This window comes from Chlamydotis macqueenii, chromosome 2, assembly GCF_036417535.1.
Source record: "Chlamydotis macqueenii isolate bChlMac1 chromosome 2, bChlMac1.mat, whole genome shotgun sequence".
In the NCBI taxonomy this organism is placed as follows: domain Eukaryota; kingdom Metazoa; phylum Chordata; class Aves; order Otidiformes; family Otididae; genus Chlamydotis; species Chlamydotis macqueenii.
This window is the reverse complement of record NC_141557.1, coordinates 24,658,957-24,679,271: the sequence shown is the minus strand read 5'-3', so window position 1 is coordinate 24,679,271 and position 20,315 is coordinate 24,658,957. Positions and strand designations below refer to the sequence as shown.

At 39.3% G+C, this 20,315-nt stretch overlaps 1 protein-coding gene across 1 annotated transcript; it reads left to right on the top strand.

The window, feature by feature from the left end:
- The first annotated feature begins 3,682 nt into the window (after window positions 1–3,682).
- LOC104473059 (1-aminocyclopropane-1-carboxylate synthase-like protein 1) lies at window positions 3,683–18,057 on the top strand. The gene is made up of 14 exons (XM_086740318.1): window positions 3,683–3,832; window positions 3,968–4,027; window positions 5,447–5,517; window positions 6,295–6,364; window positions 6,677–6,743; window positions 8,291–8,388; window positions 9,044–9,121; window positions 11,823–11,923; window positions 13,657–13,743; window positions 14,994–15,039; window positions 15,623–15,764; window positions 15,856–15,998; window positions 16,152–16,305; window positions 17,026–18,057. The coding sequence occupies exons 1-14, from the start codon at window positions 3,683–3,685 to the stop codon at window positions 17,187–17,189; spliced, it is 1,431 nt and encodes a 476-aa protein (XP_086596444.1). The 3' UTR covers window positions 17,190–18,057.
- The last annotated feature ends 2,258 nt before the right edge of the window (window positions 18,058–20,315 follow it).

The window sequence follows — 20,315 nt, the reverse complement described above, 5'->3', positions numbered from 1 at the left end:
GGTGTGCATATATGTGTGTGTTTGTGTATATACACACACCCTACATAGATAACCTTGACAATTGCTGTGGGTAATATCATTTGATCCAAGAAAGTAGGTCACTATTAATAACCAGTTGCTGTTAGGTGATCTTCAGTTACATCCTGAGTTACATTAGCATCTCATCTTAAAAGACAGCGGAGTATCTAAATGAAGCCTAGCTAAGATCTGGTATACAGACACGTAAGTCCAATATACAGGAAGCGTAAAGCCTAAAGTTAAGGAGGATAAGCCCTTCTACACAAGCGTGCAAGAAACATCAGCTGGCCTGTGGAGGCTTTCACAAGGCCTGGTGTTATGAAGGACACGAAGAGTGAAAAGGGACCAATAACATAGTTTGTTTCACGTTCTTTAGGGCAGTGGGGATTTTGCTGCGATGGCTCATGAAGCTAAACATGGCAGGCAGCCAAACAGCAGATGTCACGTTTGAGCCTTTTGACTGCTGTCTTCCAGTCTCCTCCATCAAGTCAAGAACCAAGTAAACTCTATGTGAACCAGCAACCTAAAAATGGGCAAATTCTGTGCCTCTCTGCTAGCTCATCGGTCATTCCTACCCCTCTTAAGTGACACCGATGTCAGTTTTTCTGGTATATATTACAGATCGTATAAAAGGTTGATAGCCTATGGTAGCTTTTTCCTTTCACTGCTGTTGCCACCGACATTGTCAGCTGTCACTGACCTTTTCTCAATTGCCAACCAGTCTTTTTCCCCGTAGTCGAGGGACTTCTGAAGAAGTGAGTGTTAAAAATAGATGTAAACACTTACCTTGTTTCTAACATGCAAGGGGTTATTTCACTTTGCTAATAGGAGCTCCATGTCCTCTACTATCCTGTAATTTTTCTTAAAAAAATGTTTAGGCTGCTTTAGTCTAAAAGCAATTTATATTTGAAGCCATCTTCTTACAGCTGGGTAGCTGATAAATTTTTCAACCACTACCTTTGAAAAATGTATCTGTTTTGAAGTAATTCACAGTTCTGGATTAAGTCCAGTTGATGACTGGACAAAGTTTCCAGGAAAAAAAGATGACACAAGTCATTAATCAGTGCAATTAACTCTACTGAAAGGCTCATATATCTGAATGTTGAGGGAATTTGGTAATTTCTAATAATCAAAATCTGCCAGACTTGCTTTTCCAAGAATTGTGGGCATTGAATACCATCCAATGTGTTAGGTCCTTTTACTGTTAATGCTGTTCTGCCATAAATCACATTTGTTGTCTGTTTGGTAAACAGTTTCTGTTGTACAGTAAAAAATTCACAAGATACTTATTGTATAGCTTTTAATCAAACTTTGTTCCATTTGCAAATGGAAAAAAAAAAACAGAAAATATTTCCTAACCCATTTGAAATGAAATTAAAAGATGAGCAATGTCTGCTGAGGCTTAGATTACATTAGCCTTATGTTTCATAATAGACGTCACCAGCTAGAACTCTGCTTGGCAGTATTTTAAGCATGACAGTTAACAGTCCGGTTAAAAACCACAAAATTTCTGACTTGCATTAGGCTTGAAAAGTATTTTGGATTTTAGTTCATCCAAACAAGTCTAAATTTTGTAGGGTTTTTTTTTTTAATATTATGAATCTAATTTGTAATTTCACTTGTTGCCTAATTTATGTCATAACTCCTAGTTATTATAGAAATAGTAAAAATAGACATGTTGTATTGTTGCATAAGGACCTGATTGTTTCTTTAGTATTTAATACGTCCTAAACTCATACTGTGTTTGTATAGTAGGACAGGAGTCAAGCCTACTTTCCAGGGAGTTAAGACAGCAATCGTAAAACTGTAAGCAATGCAGGAACTTGGAAGAGACCAGAAGAAGAACGGAATTTCTTGCGTGAGTTAGGCTGGTATTTGCAGCATTAACCCTATGGAATGAAGTTGAGAGACTGGACTGCAATTTGTCAGCGTCAATTAACAGGTAGGAATTAACTTCACTCTCTCAACAGGCATCATTTGGGAGTAACCTCAGTATGCCCTCTCTTAAAAGTGGGCCATCTGTCAGCATGACCTTGGCATCGGATACACGTGTGGGTTAAGTGAAATATTTTGCATCAGAAGCCAAGGGAGATGGCAGCTTGGTCACAATGATAATGTCTTTGACTTCAGCGCATACTGTTGTAATGTGTGATAAGTTTAATATTTATTAACTAATACCTAAGTTTGCCTTAGGTGCAAATTTTAAGACATTAGTTCTATAACCTATTTTTGTTTTTTAGCAAGACCAGATTATTTCTCTTTTTTTTCATTAGGATTCACAATAGGATTGGAATGGCACAAATCTTGCTGTAAGGCACAGTTGCTTTAGTTTTGCCATTTCTAAAACAACAGGCCCAGTGGTAACAATATGTCATAGGCACACTGAAAAGAAAAATGTGTTGGCTGAGATTTAGTGTGCTCTTCCAACGATGCAGCAGAGATCTAGAATAAAATACTTTCAGTTCCTCAGACAGTGGCTGGTAAAGAAATGCTAAATCGGTTTACTGGTATTCAAGTCACAAGTGTAAGTCAGACTAATAAAAATGAAGTGTGAAAAAGTCATCCTCTGTATCCTCTAGCAGGTGGCGGAGCTTTTGTAAGACTCCCAAGTATGCGGCCTCCCTGTAACATTGTACGGCAGCGCTGTCCTGTCAGCTGCTATTAGATAAGCAGGGTAGATCTTGTATCTCTCAGCAGTGCCGTCACACGCCAGTCTCCAAAAATCTTTTAATAGCTTGTAGTCATTGAAATGATTTATTGAAGAGTGATATCTGAGGGAAAAGGTCAGTTTGGGACTCCTGTGTACAAAAAGACAACCTCCTCTTTCTTCGTTGTTCATGTAAAACCAGCTCTTAAGAGTCTGCAGTGATGGTAATTACCTGACTTAGGCACAGCTATGACACAGTAGGTGTCGTGTAAAGAGCTGGTGGATAAGTGGACACTGGCACTAGATTTTGGTACATCAAAAATTATTAAGGTCATACAGCTGCTGGACAATTTCCCTTATTTCCAGAGGTCAGCAATGTTGTTTAATAAAAATCAAGATCTTTGAGACCACCCACAAAATCTTGTCAATGACATATTACATTATTTTTCTGTTAGGAAGATATTTGGATCCTTCAGATGAACTAGTTAAAGATTCAATGCTAATCTCCGTTTCCCTAATTATTGACAAGTTTCAGGAAACAGTAATAAAATTATTTCTTAATAACACATATTATTTTAATACAATGCTTGTATATTGCCAAAACACTGTTTAAATAATTGTATAGCTAGAGCATCACAGACTCATAGAATGGTTTGTGTTGGAAGGGACCTTCAAAGGCCATCTAGTCCAACCTGCCTGCAAGGAGCACGGACATCTCCAACCGGATCAGGTTGCTCAGAGCCCCGTCCAACCTGGCTTTGAATGTTTCCAGGGATGGGGCTTCCACCACCTCTCTGGGCAACCTGTTCCGGTGTTCTACCACCCCCAGTGTAAAACGTGAGGCCCGCGAGCCCCAGGAAAAGTCTCCCTGTCCTGCCGAGCGCTCGCCGGACGCCGACTCCCTCCGCCGTCCAGCCCACGCGTGGGTCCCTTCCCCGCCCCGAGCCGCGGGGCCGCTGGGCGGGGCGGGGCGGCGGAGCCGGGGGCGGGCGGCGGCTGCTGGCCCCGGGGCAGAAGATGAGCGGCTGCGGCAGGGCCCCGGCCCCGGCCCCGGCCCCGGCCCTGTCGGCCCGCGGCTCCCGCATCGCCGGCTGCTCCCCGGGGCTGCTGGATGCCGGCTTCGCCCTCTACGTCGCCGACCCTTTCGATCGAGAGCTCAATCCGCAGGTGCGGGGAGCGGCGGTGCCTGCGGGGGTCCGGTCTCTCTGCTCGGGTGGGCGCCGTGGGTGCTTCGGGTGTGGCGAAGGCGAAGCGGGACCCCAGCGGGTGCTGTCCCCGTTTAACAACCGGCGTCTTTTCCAGGGCATCCTGAATCTGGGCACGAGTGAGAACAAGCTCTGCTTTGACTTGATAGAGGAGAGAGTAAGTGTGGCTGTGGCTGTCTTCTGCTTCGGTGGGATTTAAGCGCCGGTTCGTCCTTTACAAGCTTGAAGTGTCCCGTTAACAATTTAGCAAAGGAGAAGGAAGGCGTAGGGTACGATGCTGACAGCGCCGTGACTGACAGCTTTCAGAAGGAAGCACGCACTTTGTACGTTTGTACGTACTGCTCCTCGGAAATAATTTGCCAAGTAATATTTACACTGAAAACTTGCCTCTGGTTGAAAAACCAGAATAGTTTTGTTTTTGCTCAAACTTTGTTCACACCTGGCTGAGCATGCACTCCAAACAGAAGTGACACAGGAGTCCGGTCCTGTTTCAGCAGCAAACACTGCTTTGGAAGGGTAGCTTTCAGGAAGAAGTGTGTTTTCAGAGAAGAAAGTCATGGTCTGGTAAGACTGTCACTTGTCTGATGGCAAAGCCAAAACTTTGACCGAAAATGCTCCATACATGAAATTCAGAGTTTGAGCAAAGTTAAAGCTACAGCCTAAACATTATGCTGCAGTGCACTACGTAAGAGCCAGTCTCTGAAATGCAGCTACGGGGAAATTGCGTGTTCTTTAAAGAAGGCGTTTTCCCCAGGTTTGTTAATTCTAGCTCATCTGCTGGAAAGCATGGTGTTCTGGCTTATGTGTTAGCAAAACAAAGATCTAGTTGCCAGGCCAGCTCCTGCAGCTTGCCGGTTACCTCTTGCTTCTCCTTCCTGCTTCCATGAGGTAAATCAATGAATTAGCCCTGGTGCAACTGCTAGTGCATTTGCAATGCTTGTGACCGAGGGCTGGGCATAAACTCAACGTACAGGTTGGTTAGCTGATGAGCTGGCAGCGCTGGCAGGTGAAGAGGAATTTTTTTGTTAGAAATAAACCAGTACTGATGCCACACTGAATAGAGGACTGAGCTAGTTTTCAGGGGAGGCAACTGCTTTGAGAGCAAGAAAGCCACTGCTGGTAATACAGCTAGTTTTCTTCTGTAACAGACAAGGTTGCCATCACTTTTCTTCTGTTGGTTGAGAAGCTAATCAAAGTTGATATGTGAATTAAAAGCTGATATCATAAATACTGCAAGCATTGTTTGAGCTTTGATACATCTCAGAAGTGACTGCCTAATCTCCTAGGTACAGCTGGGGTACTTTTCCTCAATGTCTTATTCAGGACTTGTTTTAATATATGACAGAACAATCCAACAAATAGTTCTTTCATTATTTTCTTCCTTTGTTCTGATTATGTTTTAATGTTGTTTTCTGATATCTTAAAACTAAAAAAGACAAGTGCCAAGTGTAGACATAATTGTAACTAATGAATTTTTATATTCTGGTTATTTCTTTTTTTTAAATACGTATGCTACAGTAGAATAGAAACTCCCTAGAAAACTGTGGTCTACACTGTCTCTCTTTCATATCACTAGCTCACAAGACCTGACATGAACTATCTGGAGCCTGATCTTTTCCAGTATTCTGATACGCAAGGTACGAGAAGGTAAGAAGTTCATTTTCCCGTTTATCACATTGCTCATGGTCAGTGCTAGTCGTGGCTTGTGTGAAGCTGGGTGCGGTTGCATTCCTTTTGGCTTTTGGGTGCCTGTGCTTTTCTGGGTTTTTGTTCTGTTTTTTCCCCCACCCTCACTGTGCCACAAAGACCCAGAATGCCAAAGGTCAAAGATCCGGGGGCTTTTTGGAAAGCAAGAGAGCATGTATTGATGTGGTGAGTCATACTGATGTGGAGAATCGCTCCTGGAATGAGTCATTCTAGTCTCAATGAGGGATAAACTGAAACTCTGGAGGCTGTGAAGAGTAGAGGTAAAATACCGGCAGCCTGAAGACCAATAGGAACTCCATCATCGCTTTCACTTGGGCTGAAAGCCCGTCTTGATCTTAAGAATTGTCGTTGATTCAGGTTTCAGTGTTTCTGGTACCCAAATTCTTGTCCTTTCTCCAAAAATGGATCCCACTCGGGTTCAGAGATTTTTTATTTTCTCATTTTTCTAGTGCACAGCAATAATAGTTGAGTCACAGTCACTGTTATTCAAGGTAACAGATTACTTCTATGTGCTTCTGTCTCACAAAATGTAGCACACTGAATATCTGAGGAAATTATATTATTTGATCAAAATCTTCAATGCTTTCATAACAGAATGAATTATGTATTTGTTGTGCTTTTGGTAAGCTTCATTCTTCTTTGTGTATTTTGTGTTTTGTTTTGTTTTTTTCCTGGGAAATACATCATTGCATATTTGACTTTAATTCTGTATTTTAGCTTCAGAGAGGAAATTGCCAAGTTTCTAACTGACTATGCCAGAGCTGCAAAAGCACTGAACCCAGAAAATGTAAGACAAATGCTTTATCTTTGCATCTTATTTTTCTTAAACTGATAAAGATGAATAAATCTGAACACAAATGTCAGCAAGGAACTACAGGAGGAATATATGCAAGATTTGCAGAAGGCTTAACAGTATTAATTTTCCATTTGAAAGAGTGGGCAAGGTGTAATGCTTAAGGACTAGGTGTAGTAGTGGTGCTTTTTCACTCTGTTTTTTTTTTTAATTTAAACTAGTGCTGATACTTATGAATTTAAACAAGCGCTGGTATTTCTGCTAAATATTTCAGTGCTAAATGAAAGTTCGTACTACTTCTTTCAGATAACTGTTATGAATGGCTGTTGTGCTGTTTTTGCTACTCTGTCAACTGTATTATGTGACCCTGGTGGTGAGTAAAAACTTGATTATTTTACTTAAAAACATTTGTTAGCAGTGAGGATAATCATATTGTGATTTCTGACAGCCTGCTGTTACTCTAACGGCCTGAATGAAGCAAGGAACGGCATTTCTTTGTCACTGGCAGAGTGTCTTTGAAATAATGCTTCTGTTTCTAGAATGGTGGAAAATGTTTGAGGTATTAGCAGGCCCACTTGCTTTCTGGAATGCGATCTACAGTTTTTTAAAAGCATTATAAGAAGAGAAGGCTATCAAGAGAACGCAGTGTATTTTGAAAAGTTAGGAGAAAAAAAAAGAGGCAAGAACCAAGGTAGAAGCTGGAGGGAGTAGGCACACAGGGATGGAGATGGACTGGGTTTGAAATCTGGGACCCAGATAAAATTTTGGTAATTGGATGCGGAAAACACGTAGAAGGAATTTGGGACAGGGGAAAGGAGCTGCAGCAAAAGAGGTATTCCCAGTCAAATAAGGGTGGTGGCGAGGAGGAAGATGGGAATGCAAAGCAGGAAGAGTGGAGTCCCAGGAAACAATCTGCTCACAGCAGAAGCAGGCAGGAGAAAAAAGAGAGCTCAACAAGGGAAAATGGTTTCCTTTCTGTATTGGAATGAGGAAGGAAGGCAGCTTAGGCATGCAGTACAGCAGAGAATGAGGAAATCCATGAAGACCTGCCAGGGAAGGAAAGTGAGCAGGGTGACTTCGGTGGCCTCCAGTGCAGAAGGCTGTGCCTCCCCCCTAGCACCCTGTTACTGGCACCAAGAGCCCAGGGAGGAGGATGGAGTGATGTAGAGTAATGTGGTGCAATGACTTCAGCACATTGGTGGCAAAAGCACTGTGAAACCAGTTAGTTTTGTTTAGCTTTAAATGATAATGTTTACTGAAGGCTACTTGTATCTGTGTCTATTTTAATATGCTCAGATTTCATTGTATTTTCGCAGTTTTAACAGGAACTCTTCTGCTTGGGCTCCTCTTTACCTCTTTGTTAACTTAGGAAGCCCACTCCATCCCCTCTGAAACCCTGCCACGCAGGGCTTTTGCAGTACCTCCAGGAGAACACCAACCTGGGGCTACTTCACAGCAAAGAAATGAGGGAAACGAGTTCCACAGTGCTGTAGGCTCCCCGGCTGCAAGACAACACCTTGGCACCCAGAAAGAAGTAGTTGAGGTTTGCAGCACTTCCTGATGAAAAAATGACAGCAACAGAGCATTTGCAAAATATTGAGAGTGAGATCATTATTTGTCATTATTATTTAAATAATAAATAAATAAAATAAGTAGTTGATCAGGTCTGTTCTCTTATACTGAAAATATACATGACTGTCGACTCGGCTATTGCAAATGCTGAGGAAGAATATTGGGAAAGCATTCAGGCTGATTGATGTATGCTAGATTTTCAGTTTTGTTTAAATATTGGTTTAGGCCACAGTGAAATCTTTGAGATTAAATCAGATGTCATCTGATTAGATTTTCAGTTTAGTCCATTAGAGTACAACGAAATAATTGCTCACGAAAAATGTTCACTTCATTTTTTAATGTTTTTAGATGGATATCTTATTCCAGCTCCCTACTATGGTGGTATAAACCCAAAAACATGGCTGTATGGCGGAATAGAGCCTGTTCATGTGCCCTTGTTCAGTGAGGTAAAGCTTTAGCTATTCACATACATTAACAGACATTTCACAGGGGGCAATCAAAACAACCTGAATATGCAAACCAAGTCCAAGTGAAGAGACAGGACCAGTCTAGCACTTTTAGGGACAGCTTGTCTTTTTGTCAACTGCAGCGTGATAGCTAGGATTACGTTTGCTCTGTGCAGACACTGTTCTGCACTGACATGCTGAACTGTAGTTTGTCAGCTCTAAGTTTGTCACTCCTATTGTGAGTAAATTTGCTTTGTGAATTTTTCCCCTTAAGCACAAAGAGATGTATCTACCACATAAGTTGTGTAACTTTGGTTCCCCCTTTGAAAGCTCAATAATCTGTGAGGCAAGTCCAAGGGAGTTAGCCTCTTTCACAAGACCAAATCGTACAGCTAGAGGGGAGGGAAAAAAATGGTCTTTCAAGTATGTAAGTTCTTCTGGAAGTCACTGATAGTGTAGTCTTGGGTAAGGGCAACATATAAAAACAAAATAATTGAGTTATCTAGAAAACAGTGATCTTAATTTCAGATTCTCTGATTTTATAAAAGCCAGTAGCAATGGTATTTTCACTACATGCGAGTGTTTCTTCACTGTCTTTTTTAAAATGTATTTTAAATATTTTTTTGTTGATTTTTTTTGTTTGTTTGTTCTGTAGGTGACTGATGAAGAAAGCCACCCTTTCCAGTTAACAGTTGAAAAATTAGAAGATGCATTACAGAGAGCTAAAAAGCAGGTATCAATAACATTGATTTCCTATTTTCATGTTTTCATAGTTATTTTGTAAGCAGCATGTGTTCTCAACATTAAAGCATTTGTACAGTTTCATCTATGGAGATTTTCAGTCTTGTGACTGAAGTGGGTGCAGCTCTAGCAATAGGAGTCAGATTGATTTTATCATCTGGGCAACAAAATGCAGAGAAACTCCCTGACTCTATTTTATGAAGAACAGATCTTAACTTGTGTTTCAAGACCAAGTTTCTTTCTCTGTAGATTTTAATGGAATTTGAAGTGCTGTAAACAAGCTATTGTTCTGACCCTCAGAAAAGAGAATATGCTACTGTAACGACCCATTCAGTTAATTAAATAAATATGTCTAATGTGATTTTGAAGAGGGTTCTTCTGCGTGCCAGCTAACAAGGAATTGCTAGCAAACAAAAAAAATACAATGTAATTTTTCCAGAGTTTAGTAAATTTTATTAGTTCAAACCTCTTAGCATGTTCAGTGATTTTTGTTTTGATCAAGATTACGTAAATGAGGCTATTATTGCTTGTCACATACTTTGTTGTTGGTTTTTTGTTTTTTTTTTTTTCACATTCATCTCTGTCTTTGGAACTGCTTTTCTTCCCTGTGGAAATGTTTGATTTTGTGAGTGTCCACAAAATAGTGCTCACCAGTATTTCAGACTAAAATGCTTCCTATTCTTATTGTCTTGATATTCATAATCCACTCACTTCATGGAAAATTAGAAATGCACTTAACTGTTGGCGCGCAACCTTGAAAAGATCCAGCGGAGGAAGCGCAGGCTGAATAGTAAAACATTTTACCAAAGATGTGGTGGTGATAGCAGTGATGTTTTGAAGCATTAAGAAAGCTAGACTTCTTGTGTCCTCTTCCAGGCCAGAAGGTGAGGTTTAACAATAGATAAAGCATGGAGTTATAAGCAAGGTCACTTACAGAGGTCAGTTATAAGTAAGGTCACATATAAAAGGTGGGTAATATTGGACACCTTCAAATGTGTGCATAACTTTTTTTTTATAGCTCTATTGAAGCTGTCCTATTTAGCTAATTGCTTGATTAGCGCGGTGCCTACGTTTAGACACCATCTGTATGTCTGTGTCATCTGTCTGTGCCTTTGCCAGCCCTGGGACAGCCAGCCCCCAGCACCCAGACACTTCTCACTTGGTCCTAGCAGAGGGAGGCAGATAGCATCCCTGCTGTGCTGCTGTGGTGTGGCTGTCAGGGCTGAACTGGCTGGACAAGGCGCTGGATCACAGACCAGATGAACTCTTTAGAGACCTGCATGTGTTTGTCAACCTTCTAGAGCTGTTTTCACGAATGACATTAGAAACATCTGCTTTGGACACATGTAATACAATAAATAGCTGGAGGAACTAGACTAGAACAGCAATTGAGAAACTGCCATCCCACAGCAGCTGTTCCTGTGAGCAATAATACCTCACTCAGCATCTTCTGCTTAATACACGTCAAATGTCAAATACACCAAATATGCTCTTGTGCAAGGAGTACTGTGGAACAGCTGTTTGTGTTTAGTATTTGTGTCTTATCTTCCTTTCAGGTAATTTCTTCTTGTAGAAGGCTATACGCTGAAAGTTAATTTCTTGTGAAGTTCTTAGTCACAGTGCCCATGAATGTTCAAACAAATTGCATGTGGCAGGGTAAGCAAATATCAGGGCTTCCTCATCATTGAACTTGATTTCCTGAGTTCATTGAGCATTGATCTTTGCAAATAATCTCCTTTGGAGGAGGCTTGGGTGGAAAGAGAATTTGCAGTGGGTGCGGTTTTTCTGAAAATTAAAAATGCGGAAACAAAAAATACTAATTCAATTTCAAGTTTATCCCAGACATGAAGTAATAAGGCAACCCCTCATGTTGATAAGTTTAAAGTCTTGAAGGTTCCTGCTGTAGTCATTGCACTGCTTGATTGTGTCCAATAAAAATATATTTGCTGCATATAGCTTATGTTAATGTACGTTAAGGATTTTTTTTGGCAAATAGAAAATAGATTATTTTCTGAAAAATACCTATAGAGTAAAAAGACTGCTTGTGTTTGTACTCTAATTTTTGATCATATGAGACTCTTCTTATTACATAGTAGAGTATTTACAATTTACAATCTCTTTGAACAGTTGATTAAAATCATTTAGCTTATATAGGGAGAATTTCCCTAACAGAAATTCTGCACCATTGATAAATATAATTAAAAAGTATTTATTTATCCAAGACCTCTGTGAATCTCATAGAACACCTGGTAATTCAGTTTTCAGTTTTCTGCAGATTGTATTACTTGTTTAAGGAAACAAGCACCACTGAAATAGTAATAACTTGACAGGTTATTAGGTGTTGAAGTTTAATTTCTGTTCAGCTCTCCCATATTTATCCACAGTAACTTTGCTCAGTCCTGGGAAATTATTTTGGAAGTATTCCTGTAGAACCAGTATTAATCCCTACAACACTGTAATCTTGGCTGTTGATATCAATAGGTGTTTCAAATGGGTGCTAACCTGATTTTCATTTACTAATAAAACTATTCAGTGTGGTTTTGGGGGTGGTATTGGATAAAATATGGAACAAGGTCAGTAGCTGGAACCTTAGTCTCTGTACTAATTATAGTATGCAATTAAATTATTGTCATGCACCTACATGTCACTGGTTTGACGTTGGTGTCTTCAACTATCAGTTTTTCTTTTTCCAGGGCATCCGAGTCAGAGCATTAATCCTGATCAACCCCCACAATCCATTAGGGGACGTTTACCCAGCACAGTTACTGAAAGAATGTCTAGAGTTTGCGCACAGGTTTGAGCCCTAGCGCTATTTGTTCGGTTTTTAATTTTCTGTTAATGCACTGTAGCAGTGATGAAAAGTCACCGTTGGTGATCGCCTGTTCTTTGCTTGTACGTGTTTGGAGGAGGTGGCAGACAGGGTCCTGGTCATGTTTCTTGTGTAGCTGCCCTGTCTAATTGGCCCTTCTGGGAACACTAGAATAAATTGCTGAAGCTAGGAGCCAACAGTGTCTGTCTGAGTTAAATACTGTTGAGATTTTTATTCTTTTATATGTGGTTTAAACTTCAAAAGCTTTTTATTTGCTTAACAATGTTTCTTTATTAACCTGCTTTGATGCATGGCTCAGAAAAATGGCAACAGGTGGTTACCAGTGTTTAGCAGTAGTAGTAGACATGGCCAGCACCGTCATTTGAAACATTATCAAAATAAGAGAATCTTAACATTTGGTATTGAGGGAAAGTAATTGAATTGGTAAGGACTAAGTTAACAGTCTGAAGTTTTGTAGCACCTTTTGTACTTATTTATTTCAAGACGTGCAAGCAATTCACTTTCCATCAAAGGAAGAGACTTCTGAAATGTCTCATCCCCTCTCCCCTTCTTTTATCCTTACCCAGCTCAAGAGTTCATGTTCTAACAGTCTCCTGGATCCCTTGGGTACTCACAAAGAAACAAATGCTTCCTTTTGAAAAAGTCAGTATTTTTTAGGAAAAGTTGTATTCCTTTATTATTTCAGTGAGCTTCTGGCAAAGAATGACTGCAAAATCCTGTACACACTTTGAATGCTAACAATGCTTGGTTTCTGACAATCTTATGTACAGTACGTTGGTATTAATTGTTCATTTTCGTTAATTACCAAAGACTACTTCTGGTTTATTTAAATTTGAAAGTGAATAACACAACATTCCTGCATTTTTGGCATTATTTTCTTTTTGAGGAAACAGCACTAGAGATTGGTAGAATTCAACACGCTACTTCCAGTTCCTGAGTTTTTAGAAAGGCAAATGTATTTCGTCTCAGCATGCCTCATGGGTTTCAGGATGTAACCGACTTAAGCTGGTACTAAAATAATGTTAGAGTATAAGGATTGGAAACAATAATTTTATTTCAAATGTAAAAACTGTTCTGAAACCAAACTTCCTTTTAAGCAAAATGTAGAATACAGCAACCAGATTAAATGAGGTTTTCTTAGAAGAGGGTACCTGCACTACTTGAAAACCATTCTGCAATTTATTCAGCGTTTCTAAATGTGCATGGCTTGTTGGTGTCCGGTGTGATAACATGGCTTTCTGTTTACTGTGGTTTTCACAGCAAGAGTGTATTAGAAAGTTATTGTAGGTGCATGACAAAGCTTTTTTAAATCTAACATCTGCATTTGGCTTCAAGTCTCACTGAACGAATCTTTCTGTGTTCATTTTAAACTTTAAATAAGAGTTGGGTAGGACGATGCGCATTCCAGAGAACCATTGGATTGAGCATCCAGTTGGATTTTGTTTCAGCTATATAGAATGTTATTGTTGCTGAGAAATACAGAATGTGTATAAATAGAGGTTGGTGATGCATGAGTGGTCACAGTACATTTTGTGGCCTTAAAACCTTGGGACCTCTTTGTGTAAAGTTTGTAGGGGGAATATAATAGCAGATAGGCATGTTTGTGGGTACTTTGCCATGGAGTAGTTAAGATTTTATATATGTATATATGTTTTTATTTTAAAGATGTTAATATGCCTGTATTTTTCTAAACATAGATATGAATTGCATGTAATAATGGATGAAATATACATGCTGTCTGTTTATGATGATACCACCTTCACCAGTATTCTTAGCTTAGACTGGTAAGTGTGAATTTGTAGCAGGGATTAGAAGATATTTACTCCTAAATAGAAGCCATGCCATTTTTTTCAAACTTGTGGTTATCTGGTGTAACTGGTATGGTTCGAATGAACTCACAGCCAAGTCTTTGCAACTATGAGACTAGTTAATACAAGAGATCGTCTTCAAAGATGGCTTTACATGGCAGATCTCTTGCTTCCAGCTGATGTGTATGATACAATAACAATAAAAATTAACAGAGCCCTTAGTCGTTTTGCCACTTTCCTTTTCTTTGTTTTGCCCTGTTCCACAGCCTGAGCGTGAGGGTCTCGCTGTAACGGTAATGAAGTTGCCTACGGTTGTGCAAGTTCCCCGCTGTAGTGAGTCTCCTTCCCAAGCAGTATGCTTTGGGCTCTTAGTTTCCTAACAGGTGATGGAAAGAATAAATGTTTCAAGAATAATTAAACCTATTAGTATCTGACTAATAAAACTTCCTGCTGCAAAAGTGTGTTATTTACTTTGTATAACTGCATCAATTTCATACTGATGGGAAATTTCCAAGTCCATCCAGGTACAAGCAGGCCCAGAGAACCCTCATCCATATAAGATCACAAACCATAAATGAAGCCTAAAAAAACCCTTTTGTTATTGTGAAAGTTCACTCAGCTTCATTAGGCTGGAGAAGGAACATTCCAGCTTTGGCCCTACTTACACAAACTTGCACAAAGGAGTAAAAAGCCATCATCTTCAGTGGTACACTGAGGTGTATTTTGTTTAGTTGCACCTCACTGTGTAGTTGCAAGCCCTAAAATGTTCACTTCTCCCTTCCCTAGCCTGAGGTGCAGCATAGCTGAGCAAACAATTCTTCTCCATCAAGTACAAGAGCAGTTGCACATCACTTGTGGAAATACTGCTTTTGTTTTAGTATGTCTGTGACAACTGACTGTGCAGTGGGAATCTGGGAATTTTAACTGGACCATTACATGTTAGCGTAGATCCTTTCTGTTTGGTTTTTTTTTGGTTGTGGGGTTTTTTTTTTGTTTTGTTTTGTTTTGTTTTTTTTAAATTAGTACCTCAGCATACACTTGGAAAATCAGTGTCACAGGGTAATGTTTTGTTAAATGATTTCTGAAAAAATGTCATGTCACTTTAAAGGATTAAATACCAATTTTAATAAGAAATTACTACAATTTTACAAATGTAAACATTTTTGTAACCTGCATAATTTGTTTTATTATAGCAACAGTTCTTGTCTTCCTCTTTTCTCATCCAGTTTACCAGATCCAGAACGGACACACTTTATGTGGGGTTTTAGCAAGGTAGGTCAAAATACTGTGCTTGTATTTTAATTTAAGGTATTTCTCCACAAAAATTAGTTGGGCTATTCTAACATAATTTGTGTGGTAAGTACCAAACTGAGTTTCTCTTTGTTTATGAATTTGTTTTCTTCTTCGGTAGTGTAAAATTTGTTGAATTTCAGAGTTTAATTTGGGATCTACTTAACAGTGACAGTTAATGCCTATGTATTAAAGGCATTGAAACGTGTAAGCACATTTCAGATCCGTAGCATTTTGCCTTTTCTTCTTTTGGAGCGAAGAGTAAACTGATGACTGCTTGGAAACCATAGTAGGGTGTAATGGGGGCAGCCCAAGGGTATGAGCCAAGCGTGTTTTCGGTTGTCTATAAAGCCACTGAACTTCCCACCACAGGAATGTTTAGAAGTTGCTGGCTGTTTTTTATCACGCCTGAGACTCCGTTTGGCAATGCTGAGAATTTACTCCAGAAAGTTGTTTTTTTTTTTTTTTTCTCCTTTACATCACAATGACTCTAGACTTGGTGACTTGACAAAGCACAAACATAAAGTAAAAATGGCACCTTGCTCTCTTCTTTTTGTCCTCCAAGGACTTTGGTATGAGTGGTATCAGAGTTGGAGTATTGTACACCAGAAATCATGAAATTCAGAAAGCTGTCAATCAACTGGCTGTCTTCCATAGCTGTTCTGGACCTGTTCAGCACGTTCTCAGTCAATTCCTCAGGGACAGAGGTTAGCCACACTAGAAATGTTTCCATTGAAGTGGTTTATTTTTCCACTGCAAGTGGAAATAAAGCAATTATATTTTTTCTTACTTTGATAGATTGGTTGGATAATGTGTTTTTTCCCACCAACAAAAAGCGTCTTAAAGAAGCACAGAATATTCTTGTGGCTGGGCTTGCAGATGTTGGAATACCCGTGCTCAAAAGCTCAGGAGGACTCTATGTGTGGGCAGACTTCAGAAAAGTATGTAAGAAGTTTGAAAAAGGGTGGGAATGTAAAACTCCAAAGTGTAGAAGTTGTGCATGTTGTTACACACTTATCAAGTCATGGAAAATCTTTTCAATGACTTTATGCACTTGTTCAACCTTTAATGAAAAAAATATTTTCTTCTTTTAGTTCTTAAAATCACAAACATTTGAAGCTGAACTTGAATTGTGGCAGAAGCTCCTTGACAAAAAACTCCTGATTAGTCCTGGGAAAGCTTTTTATTGTTATGAACCTGGATGGTTTAGACTGGTTTTCTCCGATTCTGTAGACAAGATTTACTTGTGTAAGTGGGTTTTACTTCTAATATATCATGTAGTAGCACTCAAGTTTTAAGAAATGTTAACATTATAAATAATGAGTTCAAACCTAATTATTCTCTCTCAGCTTGTGAAGGGCATTTTTAGAGTTTCAATGAACTGAGAAATATTAGATTGGCCCAGAGCACGGGTTACAAAGCACTTGCATTGCGTTATGTTAAACCTCTAAAACTTTCAGAAATTCATTTTAAAATTTATTTTAAGTCTATCAGAGGTAAGGAATCAAATTTTATGTGAAAGGATTTTTACTCTTTCAAATTATGCTTTATAACGTGTGAGAATTCCCCACCATCCCTCATTTTTATGCAGCTCATGTTGGATATGAGGAATGTATTCATCTCTTCTGATGTGAAATATTTAACCTTGAATGAATGCTTTGTATTGCTGGCAAAGTGGATGTTTGTGTAGCCTCTAGAGCTTATAGAGTTAGAGAAAAATGCAGATTGAAAGGGAACTCTTGCGTCATCTATTACAACTTCCTGCTCAAGGCAGGGCCAGTTTCTAAGTCAGAGAGCAGATTGCTCAGGGCCTTGTTCAGTCAAGATTTGAGGCTGTCTAAAGATGGAGATTACGCGGCCTCCCTGAGGAACCTGTTTTGGTGTTTAATCACCCTTGTGGTGATTTTTTTTTTTTTTTTTTGTTCCATATGTCCAGTCAGTATTACCCTCTGTATTTTCTTTCTACAGGTATTCAGAGACTTGAGCAAATGCTGCACAATTACACTGCTGAACCAGACACAAACACTGCAGCTTGTACTGCAGATGCTTTATGCAATTCAGGAAAAGATTCTTCAGGCAAACCTTCAAACACACCGGGAAGCTCCCAGCTAAAAAAGATACTTGTTTATTAAAAACACATATATATTTAATGACTTGTTATAATTTAGCATGCTTATATTTACTAATGGTGTGCATGACCAGCTTTTTTGGCTGTAACCTTGCATAACTCTTACTTTGCTGTGACCTGGCATTAATAATCCTGCAAGTGAACTTGCTAAAATTGAATTTTAAGGAAAATGGACCTCCTGGATATTCTGAAATCAGCACCTGTTAAGCACAGCACGTGGTTTTACTCCATTTCAAGTGTGCTAGGCATCAGTAAAATCAGCAAGTCTTCATATATACTTACACAGTTGTTGAATTACAAAATTTTTAAACCACTGGTAAGATGGTTGTGCATATTACTATCTATTATGGCCTGTATTCTGAAAATACTGAATCAGGTGATACCCAAATTTTGCTAAACTTTTGTAGCTGGCACTTTTTTTTTTTTGTGTATATTCATGGGATCTCTCTAAACATATACATCATCTCTCAAACATTCTATACACCTTTTTGTATATGCATGCTAAGTGAGTACTTTCTGAGAAAGTATTTAGATTTTTTGGCTTCTGGTCTCCCTTTCAGATTATTTCTGTGTGCCTGTATTTGTTGGATAGTGTTTTCATACATTAACTATAAAAAAAAAACCTTGAAGGTCTGTAATGTATACTCATTTGACAGAGTTGTATGGGGACTTTTTTTTGCTTTGTTTTTGATTTGTTGGGGTTTTTTTTTTAAAGTATTTGCAGACTTAATTCACTGTTTACTGTATTATTTAGGTTTGGTAAGAGAAGACTAGAATTGTAAAATTAACAGACCGCTGCTGTAGAGGCTCAGTAGGAGGACTGTCTCACTGTGGATCCCTAATAAACTTGGAATTTTTGGTCCTGATAGTAACATGGCCTTTGACCTGTTTTTTTTTGTGGCATTTAAATTGGCAACCTTACACTGCTCAGGCTGATAACATAAAAATAAATAATCTGCCATACAGCAATTTTTAAGGCTCACTGAATCATAGCACAGATGAGGCTAGACGGCACCTCTGGAGATTGTAGAGCCCAAGGCCCCTGCCTGGAGCAGGGTCAGCCAGAGCAGGTTGACCAGGGCTGGGTCCAGTTGGGTTTTGAGTATCTCCAAGGATGGAGACTCCACAGCCTCTCTCAGCACCTTATTCCAGAGTTTGAGCATTCTTTTTTTTACTAAAAAGTTTTTTCCTTATATTTAAACAGAATTTCCTTTTCTCATTTTGTGCCCATTGTCTCTTGTCCTGTCACTGGATACCCAGAAGAGCCTGGCTCCATCTTCCTTACACCCTCTTGTCCAGTATTTATACACACTGGTAAGATTCCCCCTGAACCTTCTCTATCCCAGGCTGAGCAGTCCCAGCTCTCTCTCTCTCCTTGTCTTTCAGATGCTCCAGTCCCTCAGTCATTGTCGAGGCCCTTCGCTGGACTTGCTGCTACATGTCCTTGTCTCTCTTGTACTGGAGAGTCCAGAACACTGGGCCCCCAGCATGCCAGATGTGTCACACTAGTGCTGTGTAGAGAGGCCTGTGGTGTTCAACATCACTTGCTCTCAAGATCAGATGAGTAAGAGTGAAACAGCACCAACAGCAAAAAAAAAAAAAAAAACCAACAAACCCTAGTGAGTAAGCTTTTCAAGCTTGTAAAAATCAAAGATTGGTAATAAAACACTGTACAAGACCTTCAGAAAACTTTCTGACTGCACTTGACCAATTAAATTTACTGTAGGTAAAAGGAAAGGAAAAGCAATAGGATAGACACTAACGATCATTATTCTTCAGTAATGATCCCTCATGAAACACCAGCTTGTTAAGAGGAATATGAATATCAGAAAGTATTAGAGAAGAAATGGAAAAGACTTCAGAAAGTATTTTGTCATTATAAAAAAAAAAAAAGCATGCTGTTGAAGGTTACATGCGGTTTAAGTCCCCTTGTGGCACAAAAAGATACAGTAGAACAGAGAAAGTTCAGTCTGCTGAGGAATCATCACGTGTGTCTGAGCTGCAAGAGTGTAGAAACTAAAAAAGGCAAAAAGAAATGTAAGCATTGTTTTCTTCCCTCTTCCTACAAGGATTTGACAAGGAATGTAGCTGATCTTGAAAGTCAGCCCACAGAAGAGAAAATCTCCATGGATTACACTGAGGCAGCACAGGGACTGCACATATCCACGGTATGCTCGTCTTTCCTGTTATTTGGGTAACCACACAGCAAACCAAAAAACTTAGCAAAACCCCACTTTTAGCAAAATTCCACTTTTACCTAGAGGAAGGTACGTTACAGCTCATTCAGGCACACTGGCAAGGTGATTACAGGATGTAACTTCACGTTCTAGCCTTTGTACAGGTAAAAACATCGTCTTACGGAATTGCGGAAATCTGTATTGGAAAGGGGGTGGGCAGCTGAGAGTGTCGCAATGTACTGTGCTATCTGTAAAATATTTCACCTCGCTCATGAGACTGCCTCACCACAACCCTTACGGTCAGTCTTATTAATTAAGCAATTAAGTTGCATTTATTGCCCAAAAATACAGTGGTTAGTGATCCCAAGTGAAAACTTTGTGGACTGCAGAGAAAGGAGAGGAGGGACAACATTTAAGGGGAGGGAGTCACGCTGGTTATTGTAAATAATATCTTTTTTAAATTTTTTTTTTTTTTTTTTTTTACTTTCTTATGCTTGTTAATTTAATAAAGATAAATCAGCAAAAAATAAATCTAGAGGAAGCGAAAAGAGAGGAAGGTCAGGAGCGAGGTCACCTTGGGATTAATTACTACCACACACTGAACAGGGGCACACATCTCATGTATGTAGTAACTGAAGTTACTTAATTCCTCATTAACAGTATACTGCTAATTTCTGAGCATTCTGAACTATTGGCAGTATCCCTTAAATTTAGCACCTACTTCCTTAAGGTTGACTATTCTTCCTTGTCTTTGAAGAGGGCAAAACTGAGGTTGCAGACCGAAATACATCTTGTTCTTGCTGTCATGGGTTCCACTGTATTAAAAGTTGTCAGTACCTGAGACTTTCAAAATATATTACATCTTAAATCAAAGCTTTCCATAAAGTTAAAACGTAAGTCTAGCGCAACTTTCATAGACTTTCATACAATATGCTAAAGTTGATCTGGGGCTT

Bases quoted from the DNA above. Each gene is read 5' to 3' on its own strand.
- LOC104473059 (XM_086740318.1), top strand. From the start codon at position 3,683: ATGAGCGGCTGCGGCAGGGCCCCGGCCCCGGCCCCGGCCCCGGCCCTG. The intron at 8,389-9,043 runs GTAAAGCTTTAG...TTTGTTCTGTAG, and splicing joins ATGTGCCCTTGTTCAGTGAG to GTGACTGATGAAGAAAGCCA. The intron at 9,122-11,822 runs GTATCAATAACA...TTCTTTTTCCAG, and splicing joins TACAGAGAGCTAAAAAGCAG to GGCATCCGAGTCAGAGCATT.